The following is a 20,831-nucleotide window of genomic DNA, read 5'->3' as shown; positions in this document are numbered from 1 at the left end:
GATCCGCCCGTCTCGGCCTCCCAAAGTGCTGGGATTACAGGCTTGAGCCACCGCGCCCGGCCGAGACTTCTCTATAAAAATAACTGTGCGGCCAGGCGCGGTGTCTCGTGCCTGTAATCCCAGCATTTTGGGAGGCTGAGGCAGGTGGATCACGAGGTCAAGAGATCGAGACCATCCCGGCCAACATGGTGAAACCCCCTCTCTACTAAAAATACAAAAATTAGCCTGGCATGGTGGGCACCTATAGTCCAAGCTACTCGGGAGGCCGAGGCAGGAGAATCACTTGAACCTGGGAGGCAGAGGTTGCAGTGAGCCGAGATCCGCTGCACTCCAGCCTGGTGACAGAGCAAGACTCCGTCTTAAAAAAAAAAAAGAAAAGAAAATTAGCTGGGCATGGTGGCACATCCCTGTAATCCCAGCTGCTTGGGAGGCTGAGGCAGGAGAATTGCTTGAACCTGGGAGGTGGAGGTTGCAGTCAGCCAAGATTGCGCCACTGCACTCCAGCCTGGCGACGGGTGAGACTCTGTCTCAAAAAAAGAAAAAAAAAAAGTAACCGCCTGTAGTGGAAGTGTTCTAAGACTGGATTGTGGTAATTATTGCACAACTGTACATTTCCTAAAAATCCTTGACTTGTGCACTTAAAACGAGTTAAATTTTATGTAAACTATACCTTAATAAAGTTGTTAGAAAAAAATTGTGTCTAGTGTAGTGTACACTGTTTTAACAGATCTTAAGCTCCTCATGTGCATTTGTTCATATATTTGATTATCATTACAATTACTCATTCTCAGATACAGCACATAAGTCTAGTGATGAAGAGAACAGGGTGCAATTGATGACTGACTATAGGTTCAGAAACTATAAGCAAATGTCATTCAAAATGTATCTTAATGAGAGATTCAGAAGTATATACAAATCTTGGCCGGGCGCGGTGGCTCACGCCTGTAATCTTAGCACTTTGGGAGGCCGAGGCGGGCGGATCACGAGGTCAGGAGATCGAGACCATCCTGGCTAACACGGTGAAACCCCGTCTCTACTAAAATACAAAAAACTAGCCGGGCGAGGTGGCGGGCGCCTGTAGTCCCAGCTACTTGGGAGGCTTGAGGCAGGAGAATGGCGTGAACCCGGGAGGTGGAGCTTGCAGTGAGCCGAGATTGCGCCACTGCACTCCAGTCTGGGTGACAGAGCGAGACTCTGCCTCAAAAAAAAAATAAAATAAAATAAAATAAAAATAAAAAAATAAATAAAAATACAAAAAATTAGCCGGGCATGCTGGCGGGCACCTGTAGTCCCAGCTACTTGGGAGGCTGAGGCAGGAGAATGGCGTGAACCCAAGAGGCAGAACTTGCAGTGAGCCGAGATCACGCCACTGCACTCCGGCCTGCTGACAGAGCGAGACTCCGTCTCAAAAAAAGTAAAAAAAAAGAAGTTATACAAATCTGAAAAGCATATCTGCTCCCTATTACATTCGGGATTAATGTCTCTGTTTAATATAATTTATTATAAAAATTCTAAGGCAGGGTAGCATAGTGGCTAAAGAGCCAGAGATTTATAGCTAGACTGCCTGGGTTTGACTCTCAGATCTCCCACTTATTTCCTGTGTAACTTTGGGCAGGTCACTTAACTGCCTGTGCCTTCACTTCCTTGTCTTTAAAATTAGGATGATAGTATAGTATACCTATAGTCACTTCATGAGATTATTGTGAGAATTAAACTGAGTTAGTGAGTATAAAGGACTTAGAACAGTGCTTGACACATGGTTAAGTGCCATATAAGTATTTGATATTATTATGCTTACCTGAGATCATCCCCTGCCAGTTTACAAGTATGATCTGCAGATCTATGTGTCCTAAGTGGAAATAATCTTTTGTAACCTTCCTAGCTGGACAGTGTGGGGGTTTTCTAGCTCTAAATGAATATAGAGCTGGGAGATGGAGGGATCAGGGTGATCTCGGTCTCCTTTGCTCCCTTTTGTGCAGCTGGCTGACTGGGTGGGTGAATAGGGCCTCTCCAGGTTGCTGGAAGGTGGCTAGTGTGTCTGTAGTCATTGATCGAGCTTTACCCTGCTGGGAGCTGCAGCCAGTGGGCAGTCATGGCCAGGATGGGGCTAGAGTCTTCTGCTGGCTCTGACTGAGATTCCTGCTGGGGCTCTCATGCCCAGTTGTACCCCTCTCTCCCAACCAGAGGCCCCTTAAAGCTGCCTGTCAGCTCCTCAGCAGCACTTACATTTGGTCACTCTGAGGTCTCTGGCCTGGCGTGATCATCTGCTTAACTTGGGGAGATGGACCTAAACTTGTGTTTTTAATGTAAAGCTAAAGACTATTTGGATTATAAACCAACCCACAAGCTGTGAATTTAAAACATTTGCAGAGAGTTTTAAAAACAAAAGAAAATGCCTGTGGCATTATGTTGACTGGATAAAACAAGTTCCACACTGTATATATGGGATGTTCTCAACTGTGCTTAAGTCTGGAAGGAAGTATGCCAAGAGATTGACAGTAGCTGCCTCTAGGCGATAGGATTTTGGGAGGTTTCCTCCCTTGTTTGCTTCTATTTTCCTGGACTTGCCAATTTTTCTACATTGCATATGTATTACTTTATTGATAATAGCCAAAATAATAAACCTAAATAAAGTCTTTGGCTTTATTTAGACTATTGACTATTGATGAAATAGGTGAAATCTCAATCTTTAATTTGCAGGGCAAAACTTAAGAAATGGTTTTCATTTGTGTGTTTTTGACTAGGCATGGTGGCTCATGCCTGTGATCCCAGCCCTTTGGGAGGCTGAGGCGAGAAAATCACTTGAAGCCATGAGTTCAAGACCAGCTTGGGCAACATAAAGTGTGTTTTTAAACATTTGGAAGTTATAACAATGACTTAAAACTGCTCTAAAAAATATTTTTTAAAGAAGATAGAAAGTGACATAAATATAAGGCAGAGTTAGAAGTTTTAAATGCTGATTTTTATATTTTTGTAACATGTCCTGTATTTTGTGCTTTCAGAATAAATATGTGGTCATTACCGTTTTTTTCTTCTTTTTTGAGACAGGGTCTCGCTCTCTTTCCTAGGCTGGAGTGCAATAGTGCAATCATGACTCACTGCAGCCTAAACCTCCTGGGCCCAAGTGATCTTTCCACCTCAGCCTTCCAAGTAGCTTGGACTACAGGCACGAGCCACCATGCCTAACTAATTATTTTATTTCTTGTATAGAGACAGGGTCTCACAATGTTGCCCAAGCTAGGCTCAAGCTCCTGGGCTCAAGTGTTCCCCTTGTCTTGGCATCATCATTTTTACACGTGGAAAATAAAAAGTGTAATATAGATATGCCAGCCCTAATAAAATTGTTTCCTTCTTTTCAGTTTCCTCCAGCTTATGGAGGCATATCTGAGGTGAATCAGCCTGCTGAATTGATGCCCCAATTTTCTACAATTGAGTACATGATACAGGTAATTTCTTTGTTGTGCGTTTAATGAGCAATGTTTTTTTTTTTTTTTGAGACGGAGTCTCGCTCTATCACCCAGGCTGGAGTGCAGTGGCCGGATCTCAGCTCACTGCAAGCTCTGCCTCCCAGGTTTATGCCATTCTCCTGCCTCAGCCTCCCGAGTAGCTGGGACTATAGGCGCCCGCCACCTCGCCCGGCTAGTTTTTTGTATTTTTTAGTAGAGACGGGGTTTCACGGTGTTAGCCAGGATGGTCTCGATCTCCTGCCCTCGTGATCCACCCGTCTCGGCCTCCCAAAGTGCTGGGATTACAGGCTTGAGCCACCGCGCCCGGCGAGCAATGTTAAATATTGAATTTCTCTTGAAATCCTTTGTCTACCATGTCTCTTACCTGGCCAAGGACTTAAAGCTGTGAGGACAGCAGGATCCTAACCCTTAGGTTTGATGTGTGTGCATTTACTGGCATTGTTTTCAAGTCCTAATATTATAGAAGGCTACTAAAAAGTTAGAACTGACTAAATTCCAAACCCGTCCTCTGTAGCCTTCTCCATCTCAGTTGATGGGTACCCCATCATCTAGTTGTTTAGCTTCAAAACCTTAGACTTATCCTTGACCTCTCTCTTTCATGTTCCATATCTAATTCACTGGAAAATCCCATTGGCTCTGTCTTAGAAATTTATCCAGAATCCACCCACTCCCCCCTCCCTACTACCAACTGCCCTGGGCCAGCCACTGCTTCTTACTTGAATCTCCTAATTGTTCTCCCTGATGTTACCATTGCCTATTTATACATTTTTCTTCACCCAGCAGCCAGAGTAACTTTTTAAAAACAAATCATGTTACTTCTCTGTTCAGAAAACCTCAGTGGTGAAAATGGCTTTCCTTTACCCGGGGTAAAAGACAGTTTTCAAAGCCCTGCGTGTTACCACTCCAACCCCAGTATCTGCTAGTGTCCTTGTTCAGCCCAGTGGGCCTCCTTGACTCTCCTCAAATGTGCTAACACTCCTGCTTGAGGACCTCTGCTCTAGCTTTTCCCTGAGGCTGGAGCTCTCCCCTGTATCTGTAGTGCTCCTTCCCTCTCCTCCCTCAGGCTTTGCTCAAACGTTTTTTTCTTTTTTCTTTTTTTTTTTTTTTAAGACAGTCTCGTGCGGTAGCCCAGGCTGGAGTGCAGTGGCATGATCTCAGCTCACTGCAACCTTTGCCTCCTGGGTTCAAACAATTCTCCTGCCTCAGCCTCCCAAATTGCTGGGATTACAAGGTGAGCCCCACTATGCCTGGCTAATTTTTGTATTTTTAGTAGAGGCGAGGTTTCACCATGTTGGCCAGGCTAGTCTTGAACTCCTGACCTCGTGATCTACCCACCTTGGCCTCCCAAAGTGCTGGGATTACAGGCATGAGCCACTGCACCTGGCACTCTTTTTCTTTTTTTTATAATGGGGTCTTGCTCTGTTGCCCAGGCTGGTATGTAGTGGTGCAACCATAGTTTACTGCAGCCTCAAATTCCTGGGCTCAAGGGATCCTCCTGCCTCCGCCTCCCAAGTAGCTGGGACCACAGGCATGTGCCATCATGCCCAACTAACTTTTAAATTTTTATGCTTTTTTTTGTTGTTAGAGACAGGGTCTTGCCATGTCGCCAGGCTGGTCTTGAACTCCTGGGCTTAAGCAATCCTCCCATCTTAGCCTCCCAAAGTGCTGGGATTACAGGCATGAACCCGGCTCACATGCTACTTTCTAAATGAGTCTGCCCTGACTTCTGTGTTTAACAGCTGACTCTGCCCTCTGCCTGTCCTCCTGGTGTTTGCAGTCTCCCTTAACCTCTCCATTCCAGAAAGCTTGCTCCTTGAGGCAAGTAGAAATCTTTGTTCTTTCTGTTCACTGTGTGTCCCAGGACCTGGAACAATGTCTGGCATGTAGGAAGTATGAAAAAATGTTGAGTAAGTTGTTGGATACAAATAGTTTTTCTGTTTAATTTGATTTAATAGAATCTAAGTCATTTAATGAGTTAGTTAGAGCTTTGTGTAGATGTCCTTATCTCCTAAAACTAAATATAGATGAAGATTTACGATTTTCATACCTAATTTGCCTTAAAAAGTGCTGGTTAAGTCTATTTGTATATTGATCATTATGCTGTTTTTCTTTGCCCAAAGCGAGGTGCTCAGTCCCCTCTGATCTTTCTCTATGTGGTTGACACATGCCTGGAGGAAGATGACCTTCAAGCACTCAAAGAGTCCCTGCAGATGTCCCTGAGTCTTCTTCCTCCAAATGCTCTGGTGGGTCTGATCACATTTGGAAGGATGGTGCAGGTTCATGAACTAAGCTGTGAAGGAATCTCCAAAAGTTATGTCTTCCGAGGGACCAAGGATTTAACTGCAAAGCAAATACAGGTTTGTACCTTACTTTTACAGGAGCGGGAACAAGGACTTTTTTCTTTCCTTTTCTTTTAAAGAGACTAGGGTCTCTTTAAAAGAGCCTGTAGCTCAGGCTGGAGTTCAGTGGTGTGATCATGGCTCACTGTAGCCTTGAATTCCTGGGCTCAAGCCATTGGCCCACCTCAGCCTCCTGAGTAGGTGGGACTAGAGGCACGTGCCACCACACTCAGTTGAGGACGTTTCTTAAAAATTAGTCATTCACTTTTAGTGTCATTGGAAATGAATCTTTTTGGCCTTTTTTTTTTAAGGATATGTTGGGCCTGACCAAGCCAGCCATGCCCATGCAGCAAGCACGACCTGTGCAACCGCAGGAGCACCCTTTTGCTTCAACCAGGTGAGATCCCAACGTGAAGTGTCACATGTACTGTGATGGACAGGCAGATGATCCATGCAAGTAAGGAAAGAAAAATATTAGAACTTTTATTTTCTTATTATGAGAGAAAAAGATAAATGATGAAGCCTAATCCGTATTCAGTGTTTTGTCAAAAAGGTTTTGAGGCCACTGTGCTCAATTGCTGTGCTTAGACATTCCACATCTGATGTCCTTTTTGATGCTTAAGTAAAACTGGAAAACTGAAAAGCCTTCTTTCATGTGTCCTCAAACATACTTAAGACCGGGTATTCACTTCACTCAGCCCATTGGGTGCCTGGGGCTGCCCTAGACTGGGCTAACAAGCTCGATAAAATGCATTGCCCGACATGCTGAAGACAACCTCTTACTCTCAAGGCTTAAGAGAAGCACAGATTAGAACGATGAGGAATGATGACGATGGTCCATGGAAATGGACCTCACATAGACTGAACTTGTGTTAGGCACGTCCTTAGGATTTCTTTGCTGCCTAAAAATTAATTAAACTGAATTGCTCCTTTTCAAGACAATTTTTTTTTCCATGCAACATAATTAAATTGCTAAGTATGGGGCTTTATATCCCTCAAAACTCCTTTAAATTGTTTTGTGTTAGTAGAGAGATAGCTCTGAAGAAAAAAATTACCAGTCATTTACTACTCCGAATAATTATCTTGGAGAGCAATAATTGTGTGGCATCTAGTGTTGAAGACCATAGTACTTTATTTAATCTGGGTTGATGTGTCTGTTCAAAATCTTGCAGATTTCTGCAGCCTGTTCACAAGATTGATATGAACCTCACTGATCTTCTTGGGGAGCTACAGAGGGACCCATGGCCAGTAACTCAGGGGAAGAGACCTTTGCGATCCACTGGTGTTGCTTTGTCCATTGCTGTTGGCTTGCTGGAGGTAATTTGGAATTTACCAGGACCTCTCAGATCATACAAACTTGCTCTCAGAAAATATATTTGTTGGCTTTGTTTGAAAATCACTTGTGATCTAAGTCAACCATGTGTGTTAATGTATCAGAAAGCATTTCAGGCATCATTATCATTCACGTTGAGGGAGCCCCTTAACATTTTGAAAATGCCAAAAGTTTTCATGAAAAACTGAGAATTAGAGCAATGGGGAGCACTCAGGGAATTAATAAAAGTTGTGCAAACCCATCAGGTTGGAAGAAGGTAAGTGCTGCTTTTCTGCAGTATCATCTGTATCATTCTGCAGTATCAACACTTTTTAGAAGAGCTGGAGAGAATGCATCTTCGGAGTATTTCTATTGGGAAATTGAAACCATACTCAGAGGTGGGGCTGTATACTTCTAACATGCTGCCATTCGCGATTTTAGGGCACTTTTCCAAACACGGGAGCGAGGATCATGCTGTTTACTGGAGGTCCCCCTACCCAAGGGCCTGGCATGGTGGTTGGAGATGAATTAAAGATTCCTATTCGTTCTTGGCATGATATTGAGAAAGATAATGCACGATTCATGAAAAAGGCAACCAAGGTAGGTGCTCTTGGGTACGGGTTCTGAAAGCCCATTGTCAGGTTTGGGCTGCTCTGGAGTGACAACTACTTTGCTGTCATGTGTCATGGTCAGCAAGACGCTGTTTCAGAGACAGTTTTCTGATCCTAGCTGCTATTAAATTACGGCTCCTACTTTCAGACCTTAATTAAAGTGAGTAGTCTTAAAACTACTCAAAGAGTTTTGAGATTGAAAACTATATTTTTATTTTATTCAGATATTTTTGAAAATGATTTCCAGGCTGGGCCTGGTGGCTCACAGCTGTAATCCCAGCACTTTGGAAGGGGAGTGGATCACTTCAGGTCAGGAGTTCAAGACCAGCCTAACCAACATGGTGAAACCATGTCTCTACTAAAAATACAAAAATTAAACCAGGCGTGGTGGCTCATGCCTGTAGTCCCAGCACTTTGGGATGCCAAGGCGGGCGGATCACTTGAGGTCAGGAGTTTGAGACCAGTCTTGCCAACATGGCGAAACCCCCGTCTGTACTAAAAATACAAAAATTAGCTGGGTGTGGTGGCATGTGCCTGTAATTTCAGCTACTCAGGAGGCTGAGGCACGAGAATCCATTGAACCTGGGAGGCAGAGGTTGCAAAGAGCTGAGATCGCGCCACTGTACTCCAGCCTGGGTGATGGAGTGAGACTCTGTCTCAAAAAATACACTAATAAAAATAAAATTATGAAAATTTGCTGGGGATGGTGGCGCATGCTCTTAATCCCAGCTACTTGGGAGGCTGAGGCAGGAGGATCACTTGAACCCATGAGGTGGAGATCTCACCACTGCACTCCAGCCTGGGCAACAGAGAGAGACTCTGTCACAAAAGAGAAAAGAAAATGATATTACGTATTTTTTTTTTTTTTTTTTTTTTTGAGACGGGAGTCCTCGCTTCCTGTCGCCAGGCTGGAGTGCAGTGGCCCCCCCCGGGATCTCAGCCTCAACTGCAAGCTCCACCTCCCGGGTTTAATGCCATCTCCCTGCCTCAGGCCCTCCCGAGTAGCCTGGGTCTACAAGCCGCCCTGCCACCTCGCCGGCCTAGTTTTTGATTTTTAGTAGAGACGGGGTTTTCCCACTGTGTTAGCCAGATGGTCTCGATCCCCTGACCTCCGGATCCCGCCGTCTCGGCCTCCCCAAAGTGCTGGGATTACAGGGCTTGACGCCACCGCGCCCGGCCTGATTTACGTATTTTTATATTTGATTACCTCCTTTGGTGTATTCAGGTATACCTTGGGAATAATGTCACTGTTTCCTAATGATAGCTTTCCTCTCTTCACAGCACTATGAGATGCTTGCTAATCGAACAGCTGCAAATGGTCACTGCATTGATATTTATGCTTGTGCCCTTGATCAAACTGGACTTTTGGAGATGAAATGTTGTGCAAATCTTACTGGGTATGTTGACAGCAAAAACCTGGGCAGAGTAAGAGTGTTATTTTAAGGAAAGAGAAATCAGTGATGGAGCCATAGGAATGGGCATGGCCAACTTAGAGAAGCTTTCAGGTAGCTCTGGGCTGTGGTTTCAGTGACTGGGGAGGGCTCCTTGGAGAAGGAAGCAGTGATTAGTAGGAGGGCTTAAGGATTCACTACAAACAAGTCATTTCAGAGTAACTTCATTTCTTCCTTAGAGTTGTTAACACTTTTACAGAGACCAGGCCAGGAAAGCAAGCAGTATGGACTATCTGGCCCTCAGCAGGGCACTTCCTTTTGAGAAGTGAGGAAAACAGGATCTGAATGCTGAAGCAATTAGGAGAAACTTGACCTGGCTAAGTGGCCATACTTTGTAGCTAATTCCAAGTGCACTCAACCTAGAGGCTGTACTGATGCAGAGCCTAATTCAGTATTAAATTCACAGGCCAGAGTGTGGAGCAGTAGTTCTCAACATGTGGTGGTGTCCAGACCTGCAGCCTTAGGGGCTCCTGGGAACTGATTGGAATTGTATATTTCTAGGCCATACCCGGACCTCCTGAACCGGAAACCCCAGGAATACAGCTCTCTAGGAGATTCTGGGGCACATGAAAGTGTAGGAACCACTGATGAGCACTGGTCTGAAGCTGGCTACTTATTGTTATCTTCAGGGAAGCTTTAAAAACTACTCTTTCTTTAGGTCTTGTCTTCAGAGATTCTGATTTAGTTAGCATGAGGTATAGCCTGGGCATCAGCATTTTGAAAGTTTCTCCCATGATTCTAACATAGAGCCGAGTTTGAGAACCATGCAGCATCTTGAGCCTTACTCTAGACCTGAATCAGAACCTGCATTTGAACAATATCCCAGGTGATTTGCATGCACAGAAGTTTGAGAAGCATCATAGAGCTGTGGAAAGGGCCTGAGATTCTGCATTTCTAACAAGCTCCCAGGTGATGCTGCTGGTCCCCAGTGAGTAAAGGGAATAGAAGGTAGAACCAGAATCAACTGGAGTTGTCCTGGAGCGCAGCAGATGAGTTAGGTGTTAGGGTCCCAAATGATAGTGATATAGCTATCTCAGTAATCCACATTTAATAGTATGAACTCCTGGAACCAGGGCCTTCCAGGAGTTCTGACTCAGAATGTCCATAGAAAAGCTTTAGTGTATTTGTGAACATCCTTAGATTGTGTACTAGAGTTTGTGTGAACTTTTTCTGTGAAGAATTACTATCTGGTGCACACATGTGTTAGTACAGCTCAAGGTGAGCCAACAGTGTGGGATGACTTCCAGCAAAGGCAAGGTGATCCTAGGCTGCCCTATAGGAGGAGATTATCTTCAGGGAAGACCATATTCTTGGTTTCTTTGGTGCTAGTCACACCTTATCCAAATATATTGTTTTCTTTTCTGAGCATTGCAATTTCAAGGGGCGATAGGAGATGAACTGGAGATGTTCAAAGAAGAGCAGTGGTGGAGAGTCCTGGAAACTGTCATGTGAGGAATGATTGAAGGAGCTGGAAAAGATTAAGCTGAAGACACGTGGGGTGTGAGAACTGTATTCAACAGTTGAGGGACTTTCCTGTGAAGGAATCTGATTTGTTCTGTATGTGACCAAAGGGTGGAACTAGAACCAAACCAGTGGGTGGAAGCTGCTGGCAAATGAAATTTCACTCAATATCAAGAAGGGCCTTTCTTAACAGAGCTGTTCAAACACAGAATGGACAGCTCAGGGAGGAAGCTCCCGATGCTGGAGGAGTTCAAGCCTAGTCTGGATGTAACTTGGCAGGTATTTTGTAGAGGGGTTGGTTGAGAGTTAGTATTAGAATTGTGTGAATGTCACAGAAAACCCAAAATAAGTTTATTTCTCTGGAGGTGGGCAGCCCAGGGCTAGTATGTTGCTTTCATCGTCATTAGGGACTGAGGCTCCTACTCAGCTGCTTTGCCGCATTCATATGCCATCAGTGGCTCAAGACAGTTGCTGGAGCTCTAGCCATTTACAGCAGCAGGAAGGAGGAAAGGTCAGAGAAGGATTGCTCTTCCTGGAGGAACACACTCCACACGTAAAGGACACAGTAACAGGCAGAACTCACATGCCAACAGAGGCACATGACCACAGGCAAGGCAGGCTGGAAAATGTCATTGTTCCAGGAAACTAAGGAAGAGGTAGATATTTGGTGCCAAATAGCTGACTCCTCACTAGAGGTTCAGACACTCTGAGATGGCCGGGCCAGATGATCTTTCTTGTGTTCTTCCAGCTTCTGAGATCTTGTTTTATGAATGACGTTTGGAGGCATAACTTGCATCAAGCTGTGCTTCTCTGTCCAAATGCATGAAATGCTGACATTTTGCACAATGTTTTCCTCTAACTTCAGTAAGGGATTAGTGTTAATACTCATGAGTTGGAAAAAATAATTCTTGCAAGTCAAGAATTCAGTGTTTTTAGGCAGTAAATTAACCTGAAAAGGATTTCCCACAGGCCTGGGCATTTTCCCATACCAAAGAACTGTGAGAGGAATTAGACTTGTTCTTATTCTGTTTAATGTTTGGAAGTAGTTTCTTTCCTAAGTATGTATTGAACATGCTGTTTTTATTTTTTTAATTTATTTTATTTTATTATTTATTTACTTATTTATTATTATTATTTTTTTAAGAAGCAGTCTTGCTCTGTCACCCAGGCTGGAGTGCAGTGGTGCGATCTTGGCTCACTGCAACCGCTGCCTCCTGGGTTCAAGTGATTCTCCTGCCTCAGCCTCCTGCGTAGCTGGGATTATGGCTACTGATTTTTGTGTTTTTAGTAGAGATGGGGTTTCACGATGTTGGCTAGGCTGGTCTTGAACTCCTGACCGCAAGTGATCCGCCCTCCTCGGCCTTCCAAAGTGCTGGGATTACAGGCGTGAGCCACTGTGCCTGGCCTGTTTTTTATATTTAAATGAATCAGTAGCACCTTTGGGGACCTGGTTTCTTTTTTTCTTTAAATTATTTTTGTAAATACTGAGGGAGCATCTGAATGGCTTTCAATCTTCCTAATGTTCACTTGATTTTTTTCTTTTTACCTAGAGGCTACATGGTAATGGGAGATTCTTTCAACACTTCTCTCTTCAAGCAGACATTCCAAAGAATCTTTACTAAAGATTTTAATGGAGATTTCCGAATGGCATTTGGTGCTACTTTGGACGTAAAGGTACAGTAGACTTTTTTTTTTTTTTTTTTGATGTAGACTCACTGTACTGCCCAGGCTGGTCTCAAACTCCTGGCTTCAGGCAATTTTCCTGCCTCAGTGTCCCAAAGTGCTGGGATTACAGGCATGAGCCACTGTACCTGGCCATCCTTTTAAAACTTCAATGGAATTATAGTGTTCTTACATTTTCAATCAATATCCAGACTTCTGGCAACCCCCACCTGCTGGACACGGGTGTGTAAAAGCCAATTAAGAGGATCTCAACCAAATGGCTGTTACAAAGCATGTCATTCACTTTATCACTTTTCTTCTTGAGTATGACCTATATATTTATTTATGTTCTAAGTAACGAGCTGCCTGGTTCCCCTGCAGGCTCTGCTCCACCCTGCTTCAAGGCAGTAGGAGATAGAAGAGGAAGTAGGGTGGGTGTTATGAGCAGGACTGTGGCCTGAGGACAGGGCAGCCACACAGTGGTCTGCATCCACCCAGCCATCAGCATGGCTCACTGCGTTGCACAGAGCCGTGGTTATGTTTAATGCCTTCCTGAAGAATAGCCAGAGTGCCCTAAAATAGACAGCATTGGGCTGGGCACAGTGGCTCATGCCTGTAATCACAGCACTTTGGGAGGCTGAGGCGGGCGGATCACCTGAGGTTGGGAGTTCAAGACCAGTCTGACCAACAGGGAGAAACCCCATCTCTACTAAAAATACAAAACTAGTCGGCGTGGTGGTGCGTGCCTGTAGTCCCAGCTACTTGGGAGGCTGAGGCAGGAGAATTGCTCTTATGCAGGAGGCAGAGATTACAGTGAGCCAAGATCGTGCCATTGCACTCCAACCTGGACAACAAGAGTGAAACTTTGTCTCAGAAAAAAAAAAAAGACAACATAGCGAGATTTTTTTTTTCCCCCCACGTAGGGACTCCTGGCCCTGATACAGCTGATTCTAACTCATTGAGAAAACATTAAAAGAGGGTGTTAGGCCTCATGTCGGTGGCTCATGTCTGTAATTCCAGCACTTTGGGAGGCCAAGGTGGGGTGACTGCATGAGCTCTGGAATTACAGACCAGCCTGGGCAACATAGAAAGACCCTGTCTCTACAAATGATTGAAAAAAAAAAAAAAATTAACCACATGCGGTGGTGCACACCTGTGGTTCCAGCTACTCAGGAGGCTGAGGTGGGAAAATCACATGTGCCCAGGAGTTTGAGGCTGCAGTGAGCTATGATCATGCCACTGCACTGAGCCTGGGCAGCAGAGTCACAGGTTGGTGGGCAGCTAGGGGGCCGTCATTAGAAGATATAATTGGAATTATTACTTGGAGAATTAGAGATAATTATTAAATCATCTAGGTTAAACTTTAAACCATAATCTTAAATGTTTGAGGGTTTTGTTTTAAAGATGGACTTTTTTTTTTTTTTTGAGGCGGAGTCTCGCTCTGTCGCCCGGACTGGAGTTGCAGTGGCCAGATCTCAGCTCACTGCAAGCTCCGCCTCCCGGGTTTACGCCATTCTCCTTGCCTCAGCCTCCCGAGTAGCTGGGTACTACAGGCGCCCGCCACCTCGCCCGGCTACTTTGTATTTTTAGTAGAGACAGGGTTTCACCGTGTTAAGCCAGGATGGTCTCGGATCTTCCTGACACTCGTGATCCGCCCGGTCCGGCCCTCCCAAAGTTTGCTGGATTCAGGCTTGAGCCACCGCGCCCGGGCCTAAGAGATGGACTTTTGAAATTGGAATTCCACATTTTAAAAATCTAAGTATGTTGGCCTTGGTCCTTATATGGAGTTCATGATATTAAGTATTTTAAAGCAACACAAAATAGTATGTTCTTTGATTAGGAATACGCAAATAATTATGGATATACATGAATGTGAATATATTCATACAAGGGATTGGAAAAGAATGTAGTATTGTTAGAATTGTTATCTACATGTACAGTAATTTCAAAGTTTAAAAAGTAAGTTGTGAGAGTTGAAAATGCTCATGTTTCACGTGTTTCTAAGGGCGGATTTTATTCAAGTTCTAATCTCAGTGGCTGAGGAGAAATTTGTAGGTCTAAGCAGTTATGATCCATGTGGGGTTTTCTCTTGGCAGAATAGTAGTGTTATATTTTTCCTAAGCTTTCATTGTGGCCATGATGAGAGCAGGGTGGATTGAAGTGATCTTTAACTTTACACTATCATGTATTTGTTATAGACCTCTCGGGAACTGAAGATTGCAGGAGCCATTGGTCCATGCGTATCTCTGAATGTGAAAGGACCGTGTGTGTCAGAAAATGTAAGGAAAACAGCTCCATCACCCTCACCTCCTGCCCTGGATTTAACCCGTCAGAAGTGTCAGAGCATGGTGATCTCACATGTGTCACCTGTCGGATGTGTCTGCAGTGACAGAAGGGCTAACCCTCATTGATGACTTTACTCGGAGAGGTGGTGTTATTCCATCTGTTCATCTAAAGGGTTAGAGAGAAGGAAACTGAGGCTCAGAAACGTTCAGTATCTTGCTCAGGGTCAGAACTGACATGCAGGAGCTAGAGCCCAAGTGTCCGTGACTCCACTGCCCATGGTCATTGTGCCAAAGCCATGCCTTGCCATGCTGTTCAGCACAAGGCAAACATTCAGCACAGTCCTTCCAGAGTAAGCCTATTACTCATTGCCCTTAGAGGTGATACCTTTGTCTCACTCAGCTAATAACAAGCCTTTTATAACAGAGACCACCATGAGTTGGTGTGGAAGTGGGTGACACTGCTGTGTGTGCAGACATCTGTTTTCTCTTGTAATAGATTTTGAGAACAGTTCAGTTATCTTTTGGGATGAGCGACTTTGCTTATTGTCCACTTCCTCTGATTATACTTTACTTCTAGGAAGCAAACCATTTGGTTTGGCAAGGCCTCTCTAGGGTGGTCCTGGGCTGGGGTTACACAGTCATGTTCTTCCCTCACTGTCATCGTCGGTGGGAGGGTAGACCATAGAACCAGATGTGGATCCAGGGTGCAGGTTTACACCCCACACCTGGCCCAAGCAAAGGACTTATTTGCTGTGTGATTCAGTATCCATATGTGGCAAATGGGGATAATAACAGTGCCTACTCTACATCATTGTTAGGAAGTTTAAATGAGTTGGTTCAGATGAAGCAGTTCGTGCCTGGCACACTGGAAGTGTGGGTCTTCTTTCATGTTGTCAGCAACAAACATTCCTGAGTGACCACAGAGATTCAACTTTTGTTGAGCTTGGCAGAGGCAAGGCGATTTGAGAGCATATTCCTGTAGTCTTCTGAGTGAGGCAGATTGCTGCCCTAAAGCCCATCTGATGAGTCATTCGTTACTCCCAGAGTACTAGGGGGCTTGTACCCCTATTTCCTGGCAAGGCTTTGGAAGACTGCCTTGTTATAAAATATTTTTCATGGACTTAAAATCTGCCTGCTGAAGGCTTCCTGAAATAGTTTCAGAAGGCATTTTTATGAATTAGTACAAGCTAATTAATTTTTCTAGTAGAATTCAGCCATGAAAGTTTTGTTTGGGGAATGAGGATGCAGAGAATAGGAAAATACAATTTTCAGACATACTGAGAAGTTTGAAGAAGAGTATGATGAATTTCTGTATACCTACCATTTAGTCATTGATGGTTAACATTTTGCCATAATTGCTCTATTGTCTTGTTTGCCACATTTGCTTTATCTGATTATCATTTATTTGCCACATTTGACTTATCAACTTTTTTTTTGCTGACCTTTGAAAATAATTTGCAGATATCATGACAGTCCTTAAGCACTTCAGTATGCATCTTCTAAAAACAAGGATGTTCTCCTACCACGATGTCATTATCAAACTTAAGAAAATAATAATTTCCGGCCGGGCGCGGTGGCTCAAGCCTGTAATCCCAGCACTTTGGGAGGCCGAGACGGGCGGATCACGAGGTCAGGAGATCGAGACCATCCTGGCTAACACGGTGAAACCCCATCTCTACTAAAAAATACAAAAAAAACTAGCCGGGCGAGGTGGCGGGCGCCTGTAGTCCCAGCTACTCGGGAGGCTGAGGCAGGAGAATGGCCTAAACCCGGGAGGCGGAGCTTGCAGTGAGCTGAGAGCGGGACACTGGGCCCCGGCCGGGGCCACAGGGACGAGACTCCGTCTCAAAAAAAATAAAAAAAAAGAAAATAATAATTTCCTAATATCTAATTCATATTTTTTCCCTAATTTCCCCCCAAATGCCCTTTGTAGCTGTTTTTCCCCCAACCAGCATTGCATTTGATACGATAGCCTTTGTAAAGTGAGAGCTATGGTTAAAGGTGTGTTTAGATTCAGGTGAAGCCTTTTTGCCAAACATTCTTCCTGAGCAGTGTATACTTCATGCTGTGTCACCTCCAGAGGCACTGTGTCTGCTGTCCCATGTTAGATGTGCTGAGTTAGATCGCATGGTGATGGTAGTGACTGCCCCACTGCCTTTCTACCGGAAGGGAAGACTTTCCCCCTTTGCCATGAGCGGGCAGTCTTTTGAATGAGAGTGTGTAGCACAATATGAAAATCTTGTTTGCCAACAGCCTAATGGTTTTTAGCATCCATTGATCTTCACACAAATCAGTTTATTTCTTTGAGGGTTATAAAATGGTCGTTTCCTAATTGTCTTTATTGTTTCTCCAATAAAGGCATCTAAAGAGCAAACGTTTAAGTAAGGAATTTGTGTATCAGTAAGAAAAGGATATTTTGGAGCTCTGGAGGGGCCGTCATCGGTCTGGTGCTTAGAATGGGGTTAGCAAGGCAAGAAGGGGAGGCCTGAATGCTCCTTTGACTTCTTTGCCTTTTTCCTGAGCACAGCTCTTTACTTTCCGGCAGATAATAAACACCTGCTTCCTTTAGAAAAGGCCACTACAAGGAAGGTGAACTCCCGTGAATCCATCTAGCTCATTATCTAGCTTAGGAAGTACTGACAGAACAGAGCGCACCCTCTCCGCTCTCCACCTTAGAGCTGCTGTGTGATTTCACTTTAAGAGTCTTTCTTAAGAGTCTGACTTGATTATTTGTGGATTTCAGTGTTATGTATCATGCGGAGACACCCCCCCCAACACACACACACACACACACACACACACACACACACAATGTATGTGTAAACCCGGAACGATGGGTCACACCTGTAATCCCAACACTTTGGGAGGCTGAGGCAGGAGGATTGCTTGAACCCAGGAGGTCGAGGCTACAGTGAGCTGTGATTGTATTACGGCACTCCAGTCTGGGCAACAGAGGGAGAGACCATCTCAAAATAAATAAATATAAACAACATATATGTGTAGTATATGTGATATAATAAAAATTAGTCAGAATGTCAATATAAAAAGCTTAATTTTAAAGTATAAATGTAAATATTCAGCCTTCATCTGGTCTGCAGTTGTTCTCTTTTCAGTAGAAGATTTCATTTCAACTTAAATGTTGTCCTAAAAGAAGATACTCTAAGTAGCCTGCCCTACTCAGTCAGTACTTTTCATTAGCGATTAACCATAGGGATGGTTTTCTGGTTTTGTTTTTTAAATTCCTCTTCCCACCCCTAGGAACTTGGTGTTGGTGGCACGAGTCAGTGGAAAATCTGTGGCCTAGATCCTACATCTACATTTGGCATCTATTTTGAAGTTGTCAATCAGGTGAGTTGGATTTCTTCACATGTCTTCATGTCTTAGTGTCCTGTTCTGTGATTTATCTCAAACCAGTGGTCTCTGGTTACTTTCTTTACAAACCAATATTCCTTGGGTATTGTATTAGGCCTGATGATAGTCTGGCATGACCTCCTCTTATTTCTTCCTTCAAGGGTTTAGTCGGAGTCAGGCAGCAAATTACTTTTGTCCCTTTATTTTGAACTGATAAGGTCATTAGAAGTGTAATGGATTTTACTAGTCATCATCATGTCAGTGAATTTTTGAGTACATTGATTCTTTCTCTAATATTTTATTATGAAAAATGCCAAACATACAGAAAAATTGAAAGAAATGTATAGTGAACACGTAGTACCTAGGTGCACCCATCAACTTGATTCTGTAATTAACATTTTACTGTACTGGCATACCTTGGAAATATTGTGGGTTCAATTCCACACTACCACAATAAAGTGAATATTGCAATAAAGCAAGTCACGTGAATATTTTTGTTTCCTACTGCATATAAAAGTAATGTTTACACTATAGTGTGTTAAGTGTTAAATAGTGTTATGTCTTTGAAAACATTTTTCATTCTGCTTTTCTTTTTTTTTGAGACGGAGTCTCGCTCTGTTTCCCAGGCTGGAGTGCAGTGGTGCATCTCAGCTCACTGCAAGCTCCGCCTGCCAGGTTCACTCCATTCTCCTGCCTCAGCCTCCCGAGTAGCTGGGACTACAGGTGCCCGCCACCACGCCTGGCTAATTTTTTTTGTATTTTTAGTAGAGACGGGGTTTCACAATGTTAGCCAGGATGGTCTCAATCTCCTGACCTCGTGATCCGCCCGCCTCGGCCTCCCAAAGTGCTGGGATTACAGGCGTGAGCCATCACGCCCGGCCTGTTCGTTCTTTAATTAAAAAACTACTTTACAGTTGACCCTTGAGTAGTGTTGGGGTGCCGACACTGCACAGTTAAAAATCCACATACAAACGTAACTCCCCCAAAACTTAACTACTGGTAGTCCACTGTTGACTGGAAACCTGACCGATAACCATTGATTAACACATATTTTGTAAGTAATATATATTATATCCTATATTCTTACGATAAAGTAAGCTAGAGAAAAGAGAATGTTATTCAAAAAATCATAAGGGAGGGAAAATGCATTTACTGTTTGTTAAGTGGACATGGACGTCGCGAAGTCTTCATACTCGTCTTCATGTTCAGTAGGCTGAAGAGGAGGAGGAAGAGGAGGGCTTGGTCTTGTAGTCTCAGGTGGCAGAGGCAGAAGAAAATCCACATGCAAGTGGACCCATACAGTTCAAACCTGTGTTGCTCAAGGGTCAACTGTATTGCTAAAAAACGTTAATGATCATCTGATCCTTCAGCGAGTCATAATCTTTTGCTGGTGGAAGGTTTTACATTGATGTTGTTGGCTGCTGACTGATCACGTTGGTAGTTCTGTAGGGTGAGTGGCTGTGGCAGTTTCTTTTCTTCTTTTTTTTTTTTTTAATTAAGACGAAGTCTTGTTCTATCACCCAGGCTGGAGTGCAGTGGTGTGATCCTGGCTCACTGCAACCTCCACCTCCCAGGTTCAAGCCATTCTCCCACCCCGGCCTCCCGAGTAGCTAGGATTACAGGTGTCTGCCACCATGCCTGGCTAGTTTTTGTATTTTTAGTAGAGACAGGGTTTTGCCACATTGGCCAGGCTGGTCTTGAACTCCTGACCTCAAGTGATCCACTTGCCTCAGCCTCCCAAAGTGTTGGAATTACAGGTGTGAGCCACTGTGCCCGGCCTGGGAATTTCTTAAAATAAGGCAACAATGAAATTTTTGGTAGACTCTTCCAGGAAAGATTTCTTTGTAGCATGCAGTGTTGTTTGATAGTTTTTACCCACAGTAGAACTTCTTTCAAAAATGTAATCAATGCTCTTAAACCTTGCTGCTGCTTTATCAACTAAATGTATCTAATATTGTAAGTCTTTTCTTGTCATCTCAACAATGTCACAGCATCTTCATGAGGAGTAGATTACATCTCAACAAACCACTTTCTTTGCTTATCCATAAGAAACAACTCTGAATCTGTTAAAATTTTATCATGAAATTGTAGCAATTCAGGCCCATCTTCAGGATCCACTTCTTTTATCTTTTTAATAAAAAAAATAGGCCAGGCGTGGTGGCTCAGGCCTGTAATCCCAGCACTTTGGGAGGCTGAGGCGGGCGGATCATGAAGTCAGGAATTCTAGACCAGCCTAAACAACAATGGTGAAACCCTGTCTCTACTAAAAATACGAGAAAAATTAGCTGGGCATGGTGGCGCACACCTGTAATCCCAGCTACTCAGGAGGCTGAGACAGGAGAATTGCTTAACTCGAGAGGTGGAGGTTGCAGTGAGCCAAGATTGTGCCACTGCACTCCAGCCTGGGAGACAGAGGGAGATTCTGTCTAAAAAAAAAAGGCTGGGTGCGGTGGCTCATGCCTGTAATCTCAACACGTTGGGAGGCGAAGGCGGGCAGATCATGAGGTCAGAAGATCGAGACCATCCTGGCTAACACAGTGAAACCCCATCTCTACTAAAAATACAAAGCAAAATTAGCCAGGCATGGTGGCGGGTGCCTGTAGTCCCAGCCACTTGGGAGGCTGAGGCAGGAGAATGGTGTGAACCCAGGAGGCGGAGCTTGCTGTGAGCCAAGATTGCGCCACTGTACTCCAGCCTGGGCAACAGAGTGAGACGCCGTCTCAAAAAAAAAAAAAAAAAAGAGATGGGGTCTCTCTCTGTTGCCCAGACTGGTCTCGAACTCCTGGGCTCAAGTGATCCTCCCACCTCAGTCTCTCAAAGTGCTGGGATTACAGGTGTGAGCCACCACACCTGGCCAGGATCCACTTTTTTTTTTTTTTTTTTTTTTTTTTT

At 44.1% G+C, this 20,831-nt stretch overlaps 1 protein-coding gene across 4 annotated transcripts in view; it reads left to right on the top strand.

Annotated features, from left to right (window-relative positions):
- SEC23B (SEC23 homolog B, COPII component) overlaps nt 1-20,831 on the top strand; it is a 52,971-nt gene that overhangs the window by 5,678 nt on the left and 26,462 nt on the right. For all 4 annotated transcript variants that reach the window (XM_017863712.1, XM_017863714.1, XM_017863711.1 and 1 more), the window contains 9 exons: nt 3,360-3,446; nt 5,588-5,824; nt 6,118-6,203; nt 6,979-7,123; nt 7,560-7,718; nt 9,011-9,126; nt 12,192-12,315; nt 14,502-14,582; nt 17,847-17,936. In XM_017863712.1, the coding sequence (XP_017719201.1) occupies nt 3,360-3,446; nt 5,588-5,824; nt 6,118-6,203; nt 6,979-7,123; nt 7,560-7,718; nt 9,011-9,126; nt 12,192-12,315; nt 14,502-14,582; nt 17,847-17,936 (1,125 nt within the window). The remainder of the gene's footprint in view (nt 1-3,359; nt 3,447-5,587; nt 5,825-6,117; nt 6,204-6,978; nt 7,124-7,559; nt 7,719-9,010; nt 9,127-12,191; nt 12,316-14,501; nt 14,583-17,846; nt 17,937-20,831) is intronic.

The sequence above is a fragment of the Rhinopithecus bieti genome, unplaced genomic scaffold, assembly GCF_001698545.2.
Source record: "Rhinopithecus bieti isolate Rb0 unplaced genomic scaffold, ASM169854v2 scaffold_72481, whole genome shotgun sequence".
Taxonomy (NCBI): Eukaryota; Metazoa; Chordata; class Mammalia; order Primates; family Cercopithecidae; genus Rhinopithecus; species Rhinopithecus bieti.
The sequence above is the reverse complement of the archived record's forward strand: the minus strand, read 5'-3'. Positions and strand labels throughout refer to the sequence as shown.